Raw genomic sequence first — 22162 nt, 5'->3', positions numbered from 1 at the left:
ATAGAACAGAAGTAGACACAAAAAGATCTGCAGATGATTAAAACTGGTGTAGCTCCATTGACTGCAGTGGTCTTTGGATGAGGGCCTTTACATATGAGGGATCTCCTGAAGCCCTGTAGAATCTGTGAGGTGAGTCAGTATCATTATTTCCCATATAATAGGGAAGGAGACTGAGGCATGGGGAGTGGTAGTAATATGCCCAAGATTAAAAAGCTAGTCAGTAGGATAGCCAGGGGGGGTAAAACATAGAAGTCCTAACCCTCAGAGCCCTGTTCTAAGCACTAAACCACGCTCCCCTCCTAATGAAGGGAATTGATCCCAGGAATCTTGGTTCCCAACTCCCCATGCTCCGACCACTAGACCATTCTCCAGATGTTCAGGGTGGTGAAGAAAGGGTATTGGTGCTTTGAGAGTGGCTGGGATGGGACAGGAGAAGCTGGGCATACATAATCTGTGACTGCTCACTGTGCAATTCCACTGAGCTGGTTATGGCATCAGTGTGCCCCCTCCCCCCCACAGTCCCTTCTGCACCAGCCTGACTTCTCTCAGGATTGGCTGGTTAATGCAGATGTCAGAGGTCAGCGTAGCCATGGCAAACAAGGCGACAGATGACTATGGCAGTAGATTCTGCCTAGGATGGCAGGGGCAGCCAGGCCAGACCTGAGTGGTGCTGTGACCCTGCATGCCAGTTTGCAATGCCACTCACTCAGATTTGGCCTGGCTGCCCCGTGTCACGATGCTGAGGAGGCCAGGCCAAACCTGACTGATTGGCACTGTGATCTCACACTTGGTCCCCAAACTTCTACCAGATTTCTTCTGCGGTCCGACCATTATCAATACAAGGTACTACCCTTTGGTCTCTCTACAGTACACATGGCAGTGGTGGCAGCACACCTCCGCAAACAAGGGATTATAATATTCCCATACCTAGACTACTGCCTCATCAAGGCCCCGTCCACAGTCGACACGCTCGAAACCATAAGAAAAACAATGGACTTTTTCTGAGACTCTGCCTCCAGATAAACATACAAAAAACAACACTGACTCCAGCATAACAAGTGGAGTTTATTGGAGCCAAACTAGTTCAAAGAGAGGCCAGAGCCTTCCTTCCAGCTCACAGATTTTTCCGCAATAATCACTCATCTCCACTATGAAGACTAGCCCATAGATCTCTGCCAGAACTTGTCTACAGTTGCTTGGTCATATAGCAGTGACCATGTTCGTGAGAAAACATGCCAGATTACATACGCGCCACTTCCAGGAATGGCTACGCACAGTGTATGTACCCCACAGACACAGCCTCAATAAACTGCCCTTGCTACCACTCACAGTCAAGGACACATTAGATTGGTGGACACAATCCCAGAATGTCTGCATGGGAGTTCTCTTCCTCCAACCACCACCATACTTGATACTGAAGATCAGCACCTCCCTACTCAGTTGGGGAGCGCATCTACAGACCCACACAGTACAGGGCAAGTGGTCCCCATCGGAATCCACATTGCACATCAACCTCCTAGAATTACATGCAGTCCTCAATGCATGCCTACAAATTATACCAATAATCAGACAAAAGGCTATAAGAGTAATCACAGACAACACTGCCTGCGTGTTTCATATCAACAGACAGGACAGAGTGAGGTCTTAATCCCTGCATACAGAAGCGCTAAAATTGTGGAATTGGTGCATCCAACATAGCATCAATATCTCTGCCGCAAACCTACCTGGACACCGGAACATCACGGCAGAGTCAGTGAGCAGGAGGTTCTGACAAGAACACAAGTGGGAGACAGACACAAGACCCCTACAGCACATATTCGGCCACTGGGGATTTCTGGTCATAGATCTGTTTGCCACACTCAAAAATTCCAAATGCCCACAAATCTGCTCAAGAACAGGTCTGGGTCACCAATCTCTGGGAGACGCCCTCCCCATTGCATGGGATACACCTCTCCTCTGTGCCTTTCCACCCTTCCCCTACTACTCAAAGTGCTTCACAAGATACAAGTGGAATGAGCCAGAGTCATTCTCATAGCCCCAACATGGCCACGACACGTATGGTATCCTTACCTCTTATACATGGCAGTCTGTCCACCAATCACCCTGCAGTTGACTCCACACCACCTCTCACAGGATGCAGGTCAAATTCTCCATCCAAATCTAAAACGACTCCATCTGGAGGTATGTCTCCTTCATGGTTCCAGGATCTGTTCAGAAAACGTAAAGAGAATCTTATAAATAGCAGTCGTTTGACAACATGCTACACTTACCTACATCAATGGAAAAGATTCTGGACTTGGTGCGACACCAAACATGTCTCAGCAATTAGCACTATTTTACCACTTATCCTGGATTACATCCTAGAGCTAAAAAGATCAGGGTTCCCCACAAGCTCCGTTCGCTTATATCTGGCTGCCATTACTGCATTCCACTCCAAGATAGAAGATCATTTGGTATTTACCCACTCAATGACAAACAGATTCCTTAAGGGCCTTCAAAACTTTACCCTGAAGTATGAGACCCCACCCCACCTTGGGATTTCAGTCTAGTTTTACGCTGTTTTATCAGCCCTCAGTTTGAACCTATGGTGACCTGCTCCTACATGCATCTATCCATGAAAATGGTTTTCTCACAGCCATCATATCCACCTGATGGGTAGGAAAATAGGTGTCCTCTTGGCGTAACCCCGTACACAATCTTTTACAAAGATAAGGTGACGTTATGATCATACCCAAAGTTCTTACCCATGGTACCATCTTTTTTCCATCTAAATCAACCTATCCACCTTCTCTCCTTCTCCCCTAAACCACATGGCAACCAGCATGAGGCCACACTGCACACCTCCGATATCAGACAATCACTAGCCTTTTACCTTGACAGAGCCAAATCATTCAGACATTTTCCACATTTATTCGTCTCTATTGCTGATAGATCAAAGGGATCGGCCATATCCAAACAATGTGTTTCAAAATGGATCTTGGAGTGTATCCACCTTTGCTACTGACAGCACAAACTTCAGTCCCCACCTGGAACTTGGATGCATTTACTTACTGTCCACCTCGATAGCTTTTCTAAATAACGTGCTGATTACAGGCATTTGCAAGGTGGACACCTGGGTGTCCACAGACACCTTCAGTCAACACCACGCTATCACCCACAACATGGCATCAGATGCCCTACTAGGATGCACTGTCCTATCCTTCTTAATAAATGTCATTCTGAACCCCCACCCCTCTAAAGGCCCACCTCCACCACCTGCCCTTCTCCCCTCTGCTTTGGAATTCAAATATGGACTCTAAGCTAGAGAAGGAACTGAGAGCAGTTGGACTGCACAGCGCTATATAGCAGTCACTCACCGCGTGAGACGGGGTGGAGCACATGTGTGGCCCAAGGGGCACTGCTACCGAAGTTCTCAGATCCCAGGCCAGGGCATTACCGCACCTATAGTGGAACACCCACAGGGACACACATCTCGAAGAAACTCAGTTACCGCATAAGGTGAGTAATCCTTTCATCAGAAGAGTTAGGGACAGATTCTGATTCCTTTCCTCACAGGAAGTAATACGTTTCTCCCCACATGGTCCCACTGATTTCAATGAAACTGTGAGCAGAGAGGAACTACTCAACATGAACAAGGCGGCAAAATCTGGCTACTGGTGATTTGCACTGACTGGTACAAAAAGAGAAACTGAGAAGAGGAAATAAAGGTCTAGAGTTTCACCTGGCCTTCCCACTCACTCAGGGGTGGAAAGACATTTGGCCCATGAAAGCTGGTGGGAGGGGAATGGTTGGAGACATGGCTCTGTTCTCTCTCACACTGAACATGTCAGCCAGCACAGCTGAGCTATCGGGTTCTGGTAATTTGCTGCTGGTAGAGGCCAGCCATAAATTACTGTCTCCCAACAGAATGAGGGCAAAGCAGGAGGGGAACTGTGCCCTAACCCTTGTCTAGATTTAGAAAAATGTGTATGTTCGAACTAAGGTAGCTACCTAAAGTTAGCAAACCTCATTAGAAACACCATTTGCCACTTTGTGTAGATGCAGTTCTACACCTTTTAAAATGTACTAACTGACTGGGTTCAACCCTAGGGCCCTGTGCAGATGTTTTGTTCTTGTTGTAATGGGAGTTAATTAGTTGCAAATTAATTTGAGTAAACACAAATGATCATAAACACTAATGGAGACCACGCACAAAAATTTCATTAAGACAAACATTTGTTTCTGTTTCATATGATGCGTGCTGGATAATAGCAAGAGGAGACTCTACCCTCAAGCCGGGTCTACACAAAAAATTTAGATCTACCTAGCTACCTCATTCTGGTGTGTGAAAAATTCCCACCCCCGAGTGCTGTAGTTAAGCCAACCGAACCCCCAATGCAGACGTGGTGAAGTCAACCAAGCTCCCACTGCTCAGGGCGGTGGGTTACCTACATCAATCGAAAAACCCCTTGCATTGTTGTAGGAAGTGTCCGTAGCACCCTTAGTGTGGACATGGCCTGAGTTAACTCTACTGGCACCTTTTTAAAGCAGCTGTTTGTTAAACTGCAGTAGGAGCAGCTCTGTGATCTAGCCACATGCACGTAGAATGACTCCAAATTCTGCACTCCTGCAACCCGTTGCCCTCTCTCCAAGTTCCATGCACGTTGCTACACCTTTACTTTTAACAACTATTTTGTTATTGTTCTGTCTTTTCCAGAAGAGTTTCATTACTAGCTGGGGCCAGAGGTTACAGGTGCCTGGCTCCTATCACCTTAGCATTGCAGCTGGTTAGTTCTCACAATTCTTTTTTCTTTTTCTTTTCTTATCTTTTTTGGCTGAAGCTATCCAATGAATTTCAACCAAATTTGTGAATACTTTCAGTGGTCCCAAAAAAGCATATTGGGGAGAATTTACTATTCACTGAAAATATTTTGCACAGCTCTATTCAAAAGTTCTGGTCTTCAGACACATCTCCCATTTCTTGTTTGTGTTGTCGCTGTTGGTGGGCGAGTTGCTTCCACCTGGCTGCTGTTTAGCGAAGGTTGTTTGGCGTCTGGATGGCTCATCCAACTCAATATCATATGGCAGAACCCATTCTGTACATCAAACAGTGAACACTTCTGCCATGGGTAAATAAATGACCTCAGTAACTGATAATGGGCAGTGATTGTGTAACACTGACAGACCCCAGTCGTCGACAGGCAGGATCGAACCTGGGACCTCTGGAGTTAAATGCATGAGCCTCTACTGCATGAGCTAAATGCTACATGGCTCTTAGCTAAGACTTTAGCAGACTCGTTAATCTTTCTCTAAGTGGCCTCAGTGCCACTAGATGGGCCAGAACACCACACCCAGCAGGTGTGTGGGTTACAGTTGGAATAAGTGCAAATCCTTGGTTTAACTGGAGATTTTCTATTACAAGGCTGTTGAGCCAGTCTGTACTAGTTTCAACAAGTGTAATGATCCCTCTTTTTGGCAGGTGTGCTAAATCCTTCCTCAGCAGGACCATCAGGGCTACTGGAACTCTGCTTCAGTAATCTCCTGGGCTGCATATGGGGGTCTCTTTCTAACTTCAGCCTGCCTTCAGGTGCCCATCTCCTTGGAACATGTCTTTAGAGTCTGGTACACGTTGACTGTTCTCCCTCCTCTCTCACCTTGAGGATATTATGTGCTTGTCCTGTGATTAGACCCATGGCTTGCAGTGTCCTGTTGCCCCGCAGTGGGTGGCACTCTTGTGTGTCAATGTTATGGGATGTACAGACTCCATGCTGGCTTGGCAACTACAGGGGTAATGGAGAACTGACTACCTGCTCAGCTGGGGCTGATTGATGGCCTTGCAGCAGCTGTAAGGGTAAAAGGACTGTAAGGCAGGAGGGCAGGGTGTCTGCCAGAGAGACAGCAGGACTAGAGAGGAGATCCCTCCAGCAGGCTGGCAAGGAACTGCCAGAGAACTCAGCCATCCAGGGAGGGAGAACCAGGGTGAGAGGTTTTGGTAAGCCTACAGAGGATTCATAGATTCATAGACTGTAGGACTGGAAGGGACCTTGAGAGGTCATCGAGTCCAGTCCCCTGCCCTCATGGCAGGACCAAATACTGTCTAGACCATCCCTGATAGACATTTATCTAACCTACTCTTAAATATCTCCAGAGATGGAGATTCCACAACCTCCCTAGGTAGTTTATTCCAATGTTTAACCGACCTGATAGTTAGGAACTTTTTCCTAATGTCCAACCTAGACCTCCCTTGCTGCAGTTTAAGCCCATTGCTTCTTGTTCTATCCTTAGAGGCTAAGGTGAACAAGTTTTCTCCCTCCTCCTTATGACACCCTTTCAGATACCTGAAAACTGCTATCATGAGGAAGCCTTGTCTCTATGGCCTTGTCTTTGAAAGAGTGCCATTTAATCTTACTATTATTTTCCTGTACAGTAGGAAACCTCTTCTCCAGATGTGCATTCTACCTCAGATTTCCATCTCACTGAGTTTCACTAACAGCCTGTCATGCCAGACTCCATTAAATGCTGCACTGAGTTTTTAAAAAAAACCTCCCATTGATGATTGGGGTGGAATCCCACCAATAAAGCAAAAGCCACCAATAAGAGGCTGCCAGAAGTCCACCAGCAGGTCCATAATTGAGTGCAAAGGCCTGTAAGTCTTCTTTTAGAAGACACCATAAAAGCCTTGACTGTACCATTCTTTCCCTTATATTGCAAAGGTGACTGGTTAAAGACATAGGCCAGTAGCTGCCTGGAAAAAAGAGGGATCCTTGCCAGTCTTCAGAGGAACAATAACTGCTGATTTCCACCAATTAGGTACCTTTCTTTTTATCCTTGAGTAATTTCTGATGTCGAACAACCTGGCTCTAAACTTCTTCCCAAAGTGCTCTTTCATATGGCCATAGATGTGCTGCAACCCAGAGGATTTGCTTGGTACAAGCTTCTCTATTGCATCTTCTAGCTCATGTATGAGGAAGATCTTTCTGAAGCCATGGTACTCAGATCTATGTGCATGTTTTTGAATTATCTTTGTCTTTCCTCCTGAATACTCCATCTTGCATGTTTTTGCCATGGTTCTATCCTCATCATCATATATGAGCCTGCTCATCTTGGCATAATGTTTGAACAGCATATTCACAGGCTTTGTCGTCTAATGCCTCTACACCTTTACTTTTCAGGATATTGGTGTTATTTAAATTGCAGGCCTTTCTCTGTTCATTCTCAATTTGCTTCAGTATCATCCATAGAACTTTTTTTCTGCAAGGATCCAATCTTATTAAAGTAAACTGGTTCTATGTTAAAGTGACTATTTACAGAACTGCAGCAATGGCAGCTTAACATTCAAGCCCTGTGCACACAGACTGGCCTGCTGGTGCCTCCTCCATACTCTTCCCTCCTGCAACTTGTGCTCCTCCCTCTACGTTCTATGCTGGTTCCTACAATTTCTAGCCATCATTCAACCTTTGTGACATTAGTGGTCCTGTCTCCTGGGTAGAATGTACTGCTACTTTGGGCCAGGAAGCATGACTGCTGACTATATATTCATCCTCACTTTCTGCCCTAATGTGATGTACAGAGAAGAAAAGTGGGGGCAAGGAAACCATCAGACAGAGCAGTAAACAGGGGAGGTGGGGAGAAGGAGGAATTTCCTCATTGCCTGAAGGACTGCATATGAGCACAGTTGGATGAATTATTGATTTTTTTTTTCTGGTTTGGTGGCAGTTCCAAAAAACATTTTTTAAATAAAATTTGGTTAGCATTACACTAAATCTAATTTTTTTTTAAATTTGGTGACTCAAAAAAGTTAATTTGGGGCCTGCTCCACAGCAGGATTTCAAACTTGGCTTTCCCACATCCACTGGGCTACATGTTATGGGAGGACTGGGGGGAGGGAACAGCAGCACCATCTCCTTCTTCTCCTCTGGTCATTTTATGAATGGCTGAAACTACTCATGTCAAATTTGCAATAAGAACGAGGAGTACTTGTGGCACCTTAGAGACTAACAAATTTATTTGGGCATAAGCTTTCATGGGCTAAAACCCACTTCATCAGATGCATGGAGTGGAAAATACAGTAGGAAGATATATATATATAGATATATATATACAGAGAACATGAAAAGATGGGGGTTGCCATACCAACTCTAACAAGACAAATCAATTAAGGTGGGCTATTATCAGTAGAAGAGAAAAAACTTTTGTAGTGATAATCAGGATGGCCCATTTCAAACAGTTGACAAGAAAGTGTGAGTAACAGTAGGGGGAAAATTAGCATGGGGAAATAGTTTTTAGTTCGTGTAATGACCCAGCCACTCCCAGTCTTTATTCAAGCCTAATTGATGGTGTCCAGTTTGAAAATTAATTAATTTTCCCCCTTGTATCTCCTTTCTGCAGAGAGACAAAAAGCCCTTCAGTACATTGAATCAAAGCTAAATATGCAGAAATACAGACGCAGGAAACTAAAGCTGAGAGATGTCCTGGAAATCACACCAGAAAGTGTAATGAACTGGACTCCCCAGACAACAGGAGATTTACCGTGGCATTTCCTGAGGAAGCTCATGGCTCTGAATGGGACAGCGAGGAACACAAAGCTTGAACACAGGGCACCTGGTGATCAAACACTCATTATGGACAAAGAGGAGCTGGGTATTCATGCAGATTTTTTTTTCTCAGTGACACAGACACCAGTGATTCTCTGAACCCCCTCGATCTTCTCTGTGTTGTTCTGCTTTGCTCAGACAGTTTTCTGCAGCAGGAGATCCTGTCCAAAATGTCCATGTGCCAGTTTGCCCTCCCTCTGCTGCTACCTGCCCTCGACACCCCCAAGGGCACCCTAATGCTGTGGGCCATGAGGGACATTGTGAGGAAGTGGAGGCCGCACTCCCTGGCAGACAGCAGAGGGTTCAGAGAGGAGAGCCTGGTGCTCATGTCACTACCAACCATTTCCTTTGTGCGGCTGGGGAGCTGCAGCTTCTCCAAATCCAAACTCCTCAATGAGGTTCTCAGCCCCTCCCAGCAGCACCACGATTTCTTCATCCATCGGGACATGGAGTCTGGGAATGTCCCTCGGGAAATCGCAGATGGGCTGGTTGAGATTTCCTGGTATTTCCCTGCTGGGATGGGAAATTCAGATCTTTTCCCAGAGCCCGTTGCGGTTACAAACCTGCGTGGAGACATTGAGTCCCACTGGCTGCAGTTCAGCTTTTTAACAGAGATCTCCTCAGCAGTGTTCATATTAACAGAGAGCATCAGTGAGAGAGAATACGCGCTGTTATCATCTCTGCAGGGATCAGCCACTAAATACTACTTCATCTTTAATAATCAGGCTGTGACGTCCAAGGAAACACTGGGATTCCTGAACAAGTTGGCCCCAGTGCTGAAACTGAACAACTCACATGTGCTGCAGAAAGGACGTGCCACAAATGAGGCGGCATATGTAAAAACTCTGCAGTCTGCAATGGCAACTATAATGAAGTCTTCTCCCAAGAGAGTGAGTATAGAAGCCATGGCTGAGACTGCACGTCAGTTAGGCATCCAGGTAGATGAGGATAATAAGAAATGTCAGCATGCCAGTGAATATGCCAAGGAAATCACCGTAAACATAAAAGATGTGGCAAAGTACAAGAGGGAAAAGCTGAGACTCCAGGGGGAGACCTGGAAAAACTTGGCTGAAGTGGAAAAGGAGCTGTGCCGAATGAGAAATCAAGGGGACATCCCTCTGGAGAAATACAAGTCTCAACTGAAAGAGAAATTAATGGATTTACGTGTTCAGCAGAATAAACATGACCTGACTGATGCTTTGATTACATTTATTACTGGACTAGGCCGACTGCCTCCCGAGGAGAAACATTACTTCCTGAAATGGATGAAGTTTGACCTGGATCACATTGCTCGGGAGAATCTTTCTAAACTACGGGGTCAATATAAAGAGAAATGCAAAAACTCAAAAGACGACCCCAAAATGTTTGCAGAACATGATAAACTAATCTCTGCCAGTTCCTTAGGGGTGGAGCATTTCATGCGTGAGTTGGGGCAGTTCTATGAGGCTGAACACGCAATGGTGAAGGAAAGTAAAATAGCAGAAAGCCAAAGACAATTTCTTCATCTCCCAGGCATAGCAGCTGACCTGATGCTGGAAGGGTTTCCCATGGAGCTGATTGATGGAGATGCCTCCAACATCCCACTGCAGTGGGTGACAGATGTTTTGACAGAGCTCCATGCCAAGCTGGGGGGAAGGTCCAGAATGTTGGTTCTAACGGTGCTGGGAGTGCAGAGCACTGGGAAATCCACCCTCCTCAACACCATGTTCGGCCTGCAGTTTGCAGTGAGCAGTGGCCGATGTACGCGAGGAGCCTTCATGACACTCATTAAAGTGGCAGAGAACTTTCAGCAGGAGCTGGGCTGTGATTTCATCCTGGTGATAGACACAGAAGGCTTTAAAGCCCCTGAACTGGCCAAGCTGGAGGACAGTTATCAACATGACAATGAGCTGGCCACACTGGTGATTGGACTGAGTGACATAACGATCGTTAACATGGCCATGGAGAACGCCACCGAAATGAAGGATGTTCTGCAAACTGTGGTCCATGCCTTCCTCAGAATGGAAGAAATCGGGCAAAAACCCAACTGCCAGTTTGTGCATCAGAACGTCAGTGATGTGTCTGCACATGAACAAAACATGAGGGACAGGAAACACCTCCTGGAGCAGCTGAATGAAATGACCAAAGCTGCAGCAAGGATGGAAAAGAAAGGCAGGGAGATGAAATTTTCTGATATTATGGATTATGATCTGGAAAAACACAATTGGTACATTCCTGGTCTGTGGCATGGAGTCCCTCCCATGGCTCCGGTGAATATGGGATACAGTGAAAAGGTTTATGAATTAAAGAAATATTTGTTTGAATTTCTGAAAGGCTGTTCACAAAACAGATCTCCCAAGGATATTCCCCAATTTCTCGAATGGGTGAGGAGCCTGTGGAATGCTGTAAAATGTGAAAACTTTATCTTCAGCTTTAGAAACAGTCTCATTGCTGAAGCCTATAACCAGCGCTGTCTGTGAAGTATGCAGAGTGGGAATGGGGTTTCCGCAAGATGATGCACCTCTGGGTACCTGAAAAGGAAACTTTCATCCAAAATCAGCCACCAGATAAACTAGACACCAGTGTTTTAACCGAACTAAAGACTGAGGCACAGGAAAAACTGAGGCAAGAAGCAGAGAAGATTTTGGATAATTTAAAACAATATTTTGAAAGTGGAGCAGAAAATCTGCACCTGATAGAAAACTACAAAGAAGACTTTAGGAGAAATGCAAATGGTCTGAGGAATGAACTGGAGAGTTATTCATTCAGCAAGTTGAAAGAAGTGTTTGAAATTAGAAAAGGCCGACATAAAACAGACGCTGTCCTGTCACAGTACAAGAGAAAAATTGAAGAGAAAGTTGACAGGCTTCTGAACCATTGCAGGAAAAGCAAATGCAAACTAAATAATGATGAACAGGAGAAAGAATTTGAAACCATGTGGAGAGAAACATTTTCAGAATTATCACTCATTCCTTTACAGAAACGCATCATATATAAAGAAATGGAGTTCCATTTGAGAAGAGACCTAGAGAATAAGGGGAGTGCAGCATGGCGGATGTTAGAGGGTGCGAGAAGCTTGCCTACTTATAAAACACAAAATTTCAAAATGAAAAATGAATACTTAAAGTTCAAAATATCAGTGTCAGCTGTGAAAGAATACTTTACACAGGAATGCTGGCATAAAACAGAGGCTCTTGCTACATCCTTAATAGATGAGTGCAATAGTTACACTGAAGAAAAGGTAAATGGCAAAGCAGATTATGATGATACTTATTGCAGAGAGTTGTTGCGGATGATTAATGAGCAGCTTCAGCAGGCGAATGTTCAAAACCTTCACCTCACTGCTTGCTTTGAAGTTGACCTGAAGCTTCACATTTTGGGGGATGCAGCTCGGGCATTTCAGAAGATGCATGAAGAATTCATTAAAGAAAATGATCCTGAGCAACGTCTGGGGAAACTGAAACCTCAGTATCTCTCCACATTCAAAGCTCTGTACTTAGAGAAGGATGAGTGTCAAGACAGGGCCTGGAATTTCTATGATCAGTGTCTGAGACCTGCCCTGGTGGACTATGTGAACAAGAGACTTGGGACAGAAATCGTGGCTGACATTCTCAGCAGTGAACGGTCTGTTGAATACAGCACCCAAAACTTCTTCCAATTCTTTGTTCTAGAGCAGCTGTTGGAAGAAAATGACTTTAACAATTATGTGCAATACACAAGGAATTATGTATATTTTATCAAAACCTGGATACAGAGACACGTGTTAACACGCTACAGAGAGAAGGCAAGTCTGGGAGATTTGGAGAAAAGAATTTTCTCCCCAGTAATTAATAAACTCAGTGATGTTCTGAAAAACTCCAAAGATTTGAAGACTAAGACAGTCTCTGCCTTTTTAGACAACTTTTGTGGAAAGCTGCAGCAGGATCTAGTCATTCCCAAGGACAGCTTAGAAGTGATACTGTTTAAAAACACAGCAAGTGCAGACCAATTTTCAGCTTTTATAGAACAGTTTATTCCTGATCTGGAAAAACAAGTTTTATCCACTTTTGAAAATCTGGAAATTGAGTCAAAACTCTCAAAACTTGCAGTGAAGCCCCAGGATGAGATCTTCAAGCGAGTGTTTGGCTGTGGGAAGCAGTGTCCATTCTGTAAAGTCCCCTGTGACGCAGGAACCCCTGCACATACAGAGCATTTTGCAGCAGTGCATCGGCCTAGAGGATTAGGGGAAAGCCAGGAGAATATAACAAGGAGACTTGCCTATGATATATGCTCCTCTTCTGTGGCTTCCAATAACACATTTAGATGTACAGAGACAAAAGGGGAGTTTCATCCTTATAAAGATTATCAGAAATATTTTCCGGACTGGCGCATCCAGCCAGATCCCAGCATCACGGCTTCCGATTACTGGAAGTTTGTTTTCAAGGAATTCAATCACCAGTTTGCTGAGGCGTTTGATGCTCTCCCTGCCGATCTCCCCGAGGACTGGGGTAAAATAACCAAAGAGCAGGCACTGGAGAGCCTAAAGGAAGCCTTTATATTGAAGTAAAAAACAGGCTGAGAAACTCTGTTGTGAGCGGAAAGTTACAGCAGTGAATTTTCTTTAAATGTGGCATGTGAAAAAAATCCCTTATCTTCTAAATATGGAATGTTGTTTCTCTTTTAATATAAGACACAGGTTGCAGCTTCCAAACCGATAAAGAAGCAATGCTTTTTCACATTTCACATCCCATAGAATTTATGGCAAAATTAAAGATGAGGGAAAGACCCATATGTGGAGTTTCTGCATCTTTGTCTTAAGGAGCAAATGACCAAAATCCCAAATTTGTCCTCACCACTGCATTTTACTGGTGCAGTGGTTAGGACAAATAACCTGCACTTTTGCGGCTAATCTGACACCAAACAGCCTGGCCCTGATGCTCACCTTCCATGGGAAAACACATGGGAGGGAAAAAGCACTTCAGAAACAACAACAAGGGTGGTTTGCAGCATAACGTAATGGGGAAGGGAGGGATGCAGGCAGCAAACCCAACAGACCCTGAGGATTCAAAGGGAATCCCCATAAACCCATCCCATCCCACCCCTGAGAATGGTCTTTCCATCTGCCCTGCTTTCTGCCCCGCACACCCCTCTCACCGAGGGCAGTAAGGCTGAGGCGCCCTGGTGCTATTGGCTACTCCCCCTGCGATTGCCGGCCACCCTCTGCATAGGGGTGCTGTGGGGATGGGGGGATGGGCGAGGAAGGGAAGTGGCGGATGCTGCCCCATCCAAGGGATAAAAAAACCCTAGAAATGTCACTTTTGGCCAGACATGCAACGCCCTTACACCCCGCTTGGTGCTATTTCTCTGTCTGTGTCTCTGTCTGTGATGGGATAATTTTTCAATGTCTCATCTGATCAATTCCAGAATTCCAGGCAGTGAAATGGCCAGAACCCTTTTGAGTTTAGAAGAAATCAGTAAACCACAACGGGCAAAATGGGGGACACATGAAGCTCCTGGCATCCATTTAGCAGAGCCACATCTTCAAGCACCTCTGCAGTTGCCTATAGATCAAAGAACTAGCTTATGGCTGGATTAATGCCTCCAGCATAACAACACCCCCAGCTCAGCTCTGCCCATCCTCCCAGTGGAGTGTAAGATGTTGGTCACCTGAATGACTGATGTCCCAGAAAAAAAAACAATATGGAGGAGGGATGGAAGAGGGAATGGGGATGTATAGATGGGAGAACAGGGGCATGCACACAGCCCATGGCATGGGGGGAGAATGCGGGACCCTGGTGTGAAGGGCTCACATAACTCCTGGTGGCAGATGTGAGGCTGACAAACAAGCTCAGGCCAGAGCCATAGGCCCATTCACTTGGGTGTGACTATCAAAGGGGTTAAATGTATTAGTAAATATTCAGCCAATTCACTTGTGTGTTAATAGAGATCAAAGTAGATGTTAATTGTATTGTTTTTGCCAAACTATATCTTGTTGTTTACTAGTACATTACATTTACATTATGCTTGTCTGGTAATTAAACAGATCTAGATCAAAGTGTGTGTTAATCTAAGAGTGTATTCAGATGTTAGAACTTCATCAAACTAATGGAATGTTACTTGCATTGTTTTCATTTATCTCTTCTTATTATAATGTAAAGGCAGGCAGTTATATTATGTCTAAACTTGTAATTAAATAACTCATTGAATGCAAATGAAGAGTGCTAAATTCAAAGCAATTGGCCATTGTGTGAGTATGAACACTGCTCTGACTGTTGTGTGGAGAAGAAGCTATAAGTCCTGATTCAAAGGAAGATCCTTTATCTCTGGACTGTTTCGATTCTACCACCGTGCAATAACTAACCGGGAAGATGGAGATCCCCAGAGTTATTCTGGGTAGCCCTGAACTGGCAGGTTACTACATCTCTGCTATCCTTTTGGGTTTACAAACTTTGACTCACCTGTTAATGTATTTTACCTGCTTTAACCTCAATAACACTCATGTCTTTTGTCAGCTAATAAACCTGTAGTTAGTTAACTATAGAATTGGCTACCAGTGTTGTCCTTGGTGTAAGATCCAGAGTACCAATCAATGAGGGGGAAGTGACTGGTGTCTTGGAACTGGGAGCAACCTGATATGATGTGATTTTTGGTTTATGTGACTATTATCACTAAGTCCAGTTTCAGAGTAGCAGCCGTGTTAGTCTGTATCCGCAAAAAGAAGAACAGGAGTACTTGTGGCACCTTAGAGACTAACAAATTTATTAGAGCATAAGCTTTCGTGGACTACAGCCCACTTCTTCGGATGCATAAGTCCAGTTTGTTTGCATGGTAAGATGGGCTGGAGAGCTTAAGTCGACTGTCTGTGACTCCCCGGTAAGACTGGAACAGTGATCCAGGAGTTCACATTTGTTACTGGTTGGTGAAATCTAATTACAGACCACACCACCAGCTTGGGGTGACTGCCCTGTTTTCTGACAGTCTGACTTGAGATTGGCACTCACAGTTGTGAGCCACTCCAGACAGAATGAAATTGGGGGAACCTGGTGTGGGGCAAGGGGACACACAGAACCCCCAGCATGGGGCTGGAGGTGGGAATGGGAGGGAGGCAGAGCTCCTTGCCTGAGAGAGAAGGGAGACCCTGGTATAGAGGGAGGGATTAATGAGGGGCACACACAACTCCTTGTGTGGGGAGGGGAGACTAGGGAACCCTAGGATGGGAGGGAAATAGGGGAATGGGAGCACATTGAGAGCCCCTGCCATGGGTGAGAACTGGGGACCCAGGCATTGGGAGAGTGAGGAATAGGGGACACAAAGCCCCTGGTATGGGGGCAATGGGAGGCACACAATGCTGCTGGCATTGGAGGGGAAAATGGGGTCCCTAGTATGGGAGGATGAGGGAGTTTGGGGGGCACACAGAGCCCCTGCAATTGAGGGACATGGGACGGTGGCGCACAGGAAGGTTGGGGGTGGGAATGGAGGGATGTGGGAATCCTCTGGTGTGTGCAATAAGTTCACTCGACAGCAGCAACCGAGTGTGCGACCCCCTAGAACACATACACTAAACACACAACATAAAGTTAGCAACATCAGCCTTATCCACAGGCCTGAGCCGGGGTGACTGAATGGCAGAATGTCCTCGGCCGCACAGGGTGACCGTTGAAGAAGTGACACAAATGAAGGAGGGGGTGGGGCAGGCTCGTCTGAGCCAGAGACAGAGCTTTCCCGGAGCCATCCAGTGCTGAGGAATGAACTCCCCCAGGATCTAAAACACCCATAGGATCTAATATCCAGCACCAACCTCACCAGCTTTTGTTTGAACTGCAGGATGGATAGTTGTTGTCACTAATACAAGCACCCAGCCCAGCAGACATAAAAAATTCACATGAATGTTACACTTGCTCACCCAAAATCTTACAGCCTTAGTTTTTTTCCTCAGGGTCACACTACTACTGCTTCTCTGGCTGTATCTGGGGCTCCTTTGCTCCTTCTCTGTGTCCTTCTGTCTGGGCTGCTCCCCGCTCACCCACAGCCCCAGCGCTCAGTGCCCCAGGCCCTGCGTTTGCTAGCTCAGTCTTCAGGAGAAGAAAGGGGGCCTTATCCAGCAGTGCAAAAGAGAAAACCCTTCACTCCATTTTATTTTTGCTGATTTGACTCAGAAAGAGCCCAGTTGAGAACAAACCCCAACAAACCTTTTAGCATAAGCCACCACACTGCCATGAGATATTTATGTCATCTTGCTATCAATGATACAGGAAGGGCTGTGGGTGACTAGATAGAAGGTTCAGTAGAATCAGGACCCTATCAGTGGACTAGGGGGTGTTGAAATGCCTGACTTGTGTATGGGGTGTTCATCCGGGCACATCGTTTACTGTAGGTACAACCCTAGCAGGGTTGTAGAGGCTGCTTGCTTAAAGGAAACAGCACTGGAAAATCAGGAAGCTGAATCACCGTCCTAGTATCGTCCTGTCCCATTTGGGGGGCTGGCATTTAAAGGAGACTTCAATATTTTTGACCCGTAGAAGTCCTAAAAGACTTTCCTTCAAGAGGTAGGGGCATTAGCCCCAGTATGTTTTGAATAAAGTTCTACATAAAAAAAATTCATCTAGCTCCCTAATTTATACTCAGCTGTTTTTCTTTCTCCTGCCTCCTAAATTTGGCTGGACAATATCTTTAGCAGTGTGGCCATCCCTTGTGATTATGTTTCAGAGTAGCAGCTGTGTTAGTCTGTATCCGCAAAAAGAACAGGAGTACTTGTGGCACCTTAGAGACTAACAAATTTATTAGAGCATAAGCTTTCGTGGACTACAGCCCACTTCTTCGGATGTATACCTTTTCCTTGTGATTATGTTTACACAATATTTGGAGGCTGTCTTAAAGTCTCAACTCCTGGAGGCATTTGAAGATATTAGACTCTCAACTTTCATTTAAAAAAAAACAATGTTTCTAGCCCTCATGGTTCCGAAGAAACCAGAATGTAGTCTAAATGTTGAAAAAAAAACCCCAAAAGGCAAATAAAAAAACAAAACATTTACTCTTCATATAAAATCTCAAGGTTTTTCTCCCCCTCCCCCAATCAATCTAATGATTCTGGGGGCCTGGTTCATGATTTGTGCATGTTTGGAGTTGACAACACTATATTAGCAAAAAACGGCCTTTCTGTCCTCCTCGTAGAAACAGGTGGAATATAGTTGTAGGGAAAAGAATATGTGTCCATAATAGCTGCAAAGTCCTCTGGGATCCTTACGAGGACAAAATATGCAAACCAAATAGGTGGGAACTCTCACTATCAAAATGGGCAGCAGCTAAGGAATAGGTCAGTGTTACCAGGGGGTTCATTTTCTTATCATAAGGCACTTTGCAGGATAGTTTCAAATAGTTCCAGAGATCAGATACTCAGTGGGAATAAAGCGCTTACTTAAAGTTAAGCACATGCTTAAAGACTTAGCTGGATAGGGATGAATGTGACAACTCAATTAATGGCTTAATGAACAGGGACCTCCACCTGTATGAGTAGAGCCCTACCAAATTCATGGCGTTTTACCATAGACCATGAAATCTGGCTACTGTAGGAGAGTCGCGGTGTTGCGTACCCCTGTGTGTGTATGTCTCAGCTTCTGCAGGTAACCGAGACAACACCCCACGATCGAAGAAATCAACAACCACGGATTAGCTGAGCAACGAAGGCACCCGAGCCCTGGTTTATTGTAGTGAAGCACAATGAGAAGTGTCCTGTATCTTACAAGACCCTTCAAATTTGAGCACTCCGATACAATGGAACGGCTGGCTTAATCACTGGACGGACCTGCCAGCATCCCCTGGGCCGAACAAGTTACTTTATTGTAATCATTATTTATACCCTACTACCAATAGGGCTTGTACTGCCCCCTGATGCGTTGCCCTCTGATGAGGTCATGTACCACCCTCTGATATCACCTAAGCCTACCCGTCTCCATGTATGGGGTGGTATAACCAAAACATCTCTATTCATCATGTCATGACACCTAGGAGGTCAGCAGGTTCTGGTTCTCTCTCTGGTGTCCGGATGTTCTAGCGCTTGATGTCCCGGGTGCTCCTAGTGCTAAGTACAGGAGCCTGTGATTCCAGCCTAGCGGTGTTTGCTTTGCAGCCTCAGCTCCTTTCCTGCCAGTGGCTGTACTTTTCCACACACGCACAGTCTGACCGAGAGGCTGGCGGAGTTATGCTGCACCTGTGAGCAGTGCTTGCTTCTAGCCGCAACTCTTGCTCAGGCTGCAGGCCCCATACTGGGCCCCTTGTTTCAGGCTCTTTTCCTACTACACCAGTTAGGACCCTCATGAAGGCGCCAGATCTGCCCCAGTGCTCAGCATCGAGCAGTTACCATTGAGATCAATGATTCTGGGCTCTGAATTTAAGGCCCTGACTGGCAGCTGAACACTTTGGAAAATTGGACGACTTGCTGAAGTGCTGAACTAGTAGCTGGTAGGTGGATGCAGAACTGTTTGGAAAATCTGACCGCTAGTGTCTTTTGATGCAACACAAACAAATTTGGTGATTCACGGAAATCAAGATAATGACACAGAGAAGTGACTCCTCCATCTTACTCCCATTTATTTATTCAAAATTAAAGTCTCCACCTTTACATTCACTGAGAAAAAAACCTTCCTATCATCCTCCTAAAAGCCTCTTTCACCTCCTTGTTCCTCAGGCTGTAGATCAGGGGATTCAGCATGGGGATCAACAGGGTATAAAACACAGAGATGATTTTGTCCTGGTCCATGGAGTACTTTGAACTGGGCCGCAAATACATAAAAATGACCGTTCCGTAGAAGATGGTGATGGTCGTCAGGTGGGAGGTGCAGGTGGAGAAGGCTTTGCGCCTGCCTTCCGTGGAGTTGATCCTTAGAATAGCAACCACAATGTACACATAGGAGATGACAATGGTCAAGAGATTAGATGTTATAATTACAGTAGAAAAGGTGAAGTGAACAATGTCTGTGATGTGGGTGTCAGAGCAGGCCAGTTTCAGGATGGGGGGCACATCACAGAAGAAATGGTTGATGATGTTTGATCCACAGAAGGACAAACGGAATATAAATATAGTCTGAACTGTTGCATTTACCCAGCTGGCTAGGTACGACCCCAGCACCAGCAGCACGCAGAACCGCTTGGACATGATGACAGTGTACAGCAATGGGCTGCAGATGGCTGTGAAGCGATCATACGCCATCACCCCCAACAGGCAGCACTCACAGGACACAGCAATGCAGAAGAAGTAGAACTGCAGAGCGCACCCAGTGAATGTAATTGCTTTGCTCTCCACTGCAAAGGCCATCAGTGTCTGGGGAGCGATGACGGTGGAGTAGCCGACATCTAAGAGGGCCAGGTTACTGAGGAAAAAGTACATGGGGGTGTGAAGCCGGGACTCAATCCTGATTAAAGTGACCATCCCGAGATTCCCCACCAGGATGAGCAAGTAGATGAACAGAAACACCACAAAGAGCATGACTCTCAGGTGCTGGTTGTCCGTGAATCCCAACAAGATGAACTCCGTCACGGTGGTGTGATTCCCCTTCAACATTTATCCCAGATGTGCTGTTCCCCACAAGGGAGAAAGCGAGCATTACATGGAAAGAAGAGACAAATAAAGGCTGAGTATCAATTCCTTGGGGTCATTCTGATCATATACCATGTGGTTCTCTGGTGAGATCTAACAGAGGTTTAAGACTCCATTATGGGTTTTGAACTAACAGCCATGGGTCTCTTAGCTCAGGCGGTAGGAAAAAGAAAGAACTTTCTCCCAGCAGAGAGCTGGCCGGCCATGAAATGTCTGTACCTACTGTGGGCAGATTTGTGGTTCCAGGATCGGATTCCTGAGTCATCTCAGGGCCCAAATGTAAATCCGTGGTAGAGATCAGCCTCGAATCGAGGGATCGCCAATGAATGATCGGGCGGTAGAGGCTTATATTCTACTAGATAGCAAAAAGAACAGGCACCTTAGAGACTAACAAATTTATTTGTGCATAAGGTGCCACAAGGACTCCTTGTTCTTTTTGCTGATACAGACTAACATGGCTACCACTCTGAAACCATTCTACTAGATCGGGGTCGGCAACCTTTCAGAAGTGGTGTGCTGAGTCTTCATTTATTCACTCTAATTTAAGGTTTCGTGTGCCAGTAATACATGTTAACGTTTTTAGAAGGTCTCTTTCTATAAGTCTATAATATAGAACTAAACTATTGTTGTATGTAAAGTAAATAAGGTTTTTAAAATGTTTAAGAAGCTTCATTTAAAATTAAATTAAAATGCAGAGCCCCCCGGACTGGTGGCCAGGACCTGGGCAGTGTGAGTGCCACTGAAAATCAGCTCGCGTGCCACCTTCGGCACACGGGCCATAGGTTGCCTACCCCTGTACTAGAGAGAAGTCCCATATTCAGTGCTGACTGTCAAGAGCTCATCCAGTGCTGTTTCATTACAATATAATGTATTATGACTAGATTCACATACAGTTACCCAGGTTGATTCATTCCACCCCTGGCCAGTGGTACTCTGTGCACAGCAAGCTATTAAGGTGAGGATATAGGACATAGGTGCTCGTCCACTTCCTTTTATGGGGCCAGGCTAGTAGTTTCATACAATAAGGTACGTGGCAGGCAGGCAGAATTGTAGGAAAGGGATCCGTATTCACCATACTGAGTTGCCAGAGTTACTCGATGAGCTTCTAGAGTATGTGTACCAGTAGCCTGGCCCCTTGTTTGTACTTCAGAGCGTCTGATGTCAAACACAATTAACTCCCTCCTAAAATTTTACCCTATTTCTCCTGTTCCACTCCTTATACCGGGGGCCGGACCTATCAGGCTATAGAATCATTCTCACACTCTTTTTGGCCAATTGTCCGTTTAAGTATTTGTATGCAGTGGAACAGCTTCATTTGGAGAAACTGGAGGAGCCCTCATCGGAATACCCCATAGCCCAGTGGGATGAGAGACCAACTTTTAAACGTTTTATCCCCACAAAACTGGGGGGGGGGGGAGAGGGATGGAACTTGGGTCTCCCACACCCTGGATGACTGCTCTTACCACCAGAATAAAAGTTAGAAGGTTGGTGATGCCAGCATGAGCACCAACACTTCCTTCCCTTGCATTTCTCAAAAGAAGCAACTTAGGTGCCGGTCTACAGGACTGTCCTCCTGCCCATTGATCACAAGCAGTTGGGACTCAGGTGCTGAACTCCTGAGGGACAGCGCTTAGGGCATTCTCCCATTGGCGAGCTTCCCACTCAGCATGCTGGCTTTTGTGAACTCCATTCCTAGCCAGCTTTCTCTCCTCCCCCTCCCCCCATGGCATAGGGAGCCCAGGGTCCTAACTCAGGTTTTGTGAATCCTGGAAATTTTCTAGGGACCTAAAAGTTAGGCAGTATAACACTGAGCATTCCAACGCCTAAGTCCCTTGGTGAATACGGCCTTACACATTTTCTTTATTGGTTTAAATTAGAGCTCATTAGAAAAGGAAATTTCCATTCCATGGTTAAATCCAAATTTTGAAATTCCAAATCCGAATGAAATGTTGACATTTCAAACTTTGCACAGGAATGGAAATTCTGAACAATTTCAGTTCAGAAACATTGAAAAGATATTTTTTCAGTCATTTTAAAA

General features: G+C 45.4%; 1 protein-coding gene and 1 pseudogene across 1 annotated transcript; one reads left to right on the top strand and one right to left on the bottom strand.

Moving 5' to 3' along the window:
• The window catches only part of LOC101939640 (interferon-induced very large GTPase 1-like), a 30739-nt pseudogene extending 15668 nt beyond the window's left edge, over positions 1 to 15071 (top strand).
• Positions 15072 to 19152: 4081 nt separating this feature from the next.
• LOC135982864 (olfactory receptor 5AR1-like) lies at positions 19153 to 20091 on the bottom strand. The gene has a single exon (XM_065591244.1). It carries the CDS (start codon positions 20086 to 20088, stop codon positions 19153 to 19155), a length of 936 nt encoding a protein of 311 aa, XP_065447316.1. The 5' UTR covers positions 20089 to 20091.
• Positions 20092 to 22162: the final 2071 nt, after the last annotated feature.

Source organism: Chrysemys picta, chromosome 4 (assembly GCF_011386835.1).
Source record: "Chrysemys picta bellii isolate R12L10 chromosome 4, ASM1138683v2, whole genome shotgun sequence".
Classification (NCBI taxonomy): Eukaryota; Metazoa; Chordata; order Testudines; family Emydidae; genus Chrysemys; species Chrysemys picta.
This window is presented reverse-complemented; position numbering and strand designations above follow the sequence as displayed.

Excerpts from the sequence above, each read along its gene's own strand:
- LOC135982864 (XM_065591244.1), bottom strand. The coding sequence starts at position 20,088 with ATGTTGAAGGGGAATCACACCACCGTGACGGAGTTCATCTTGTTGGGA.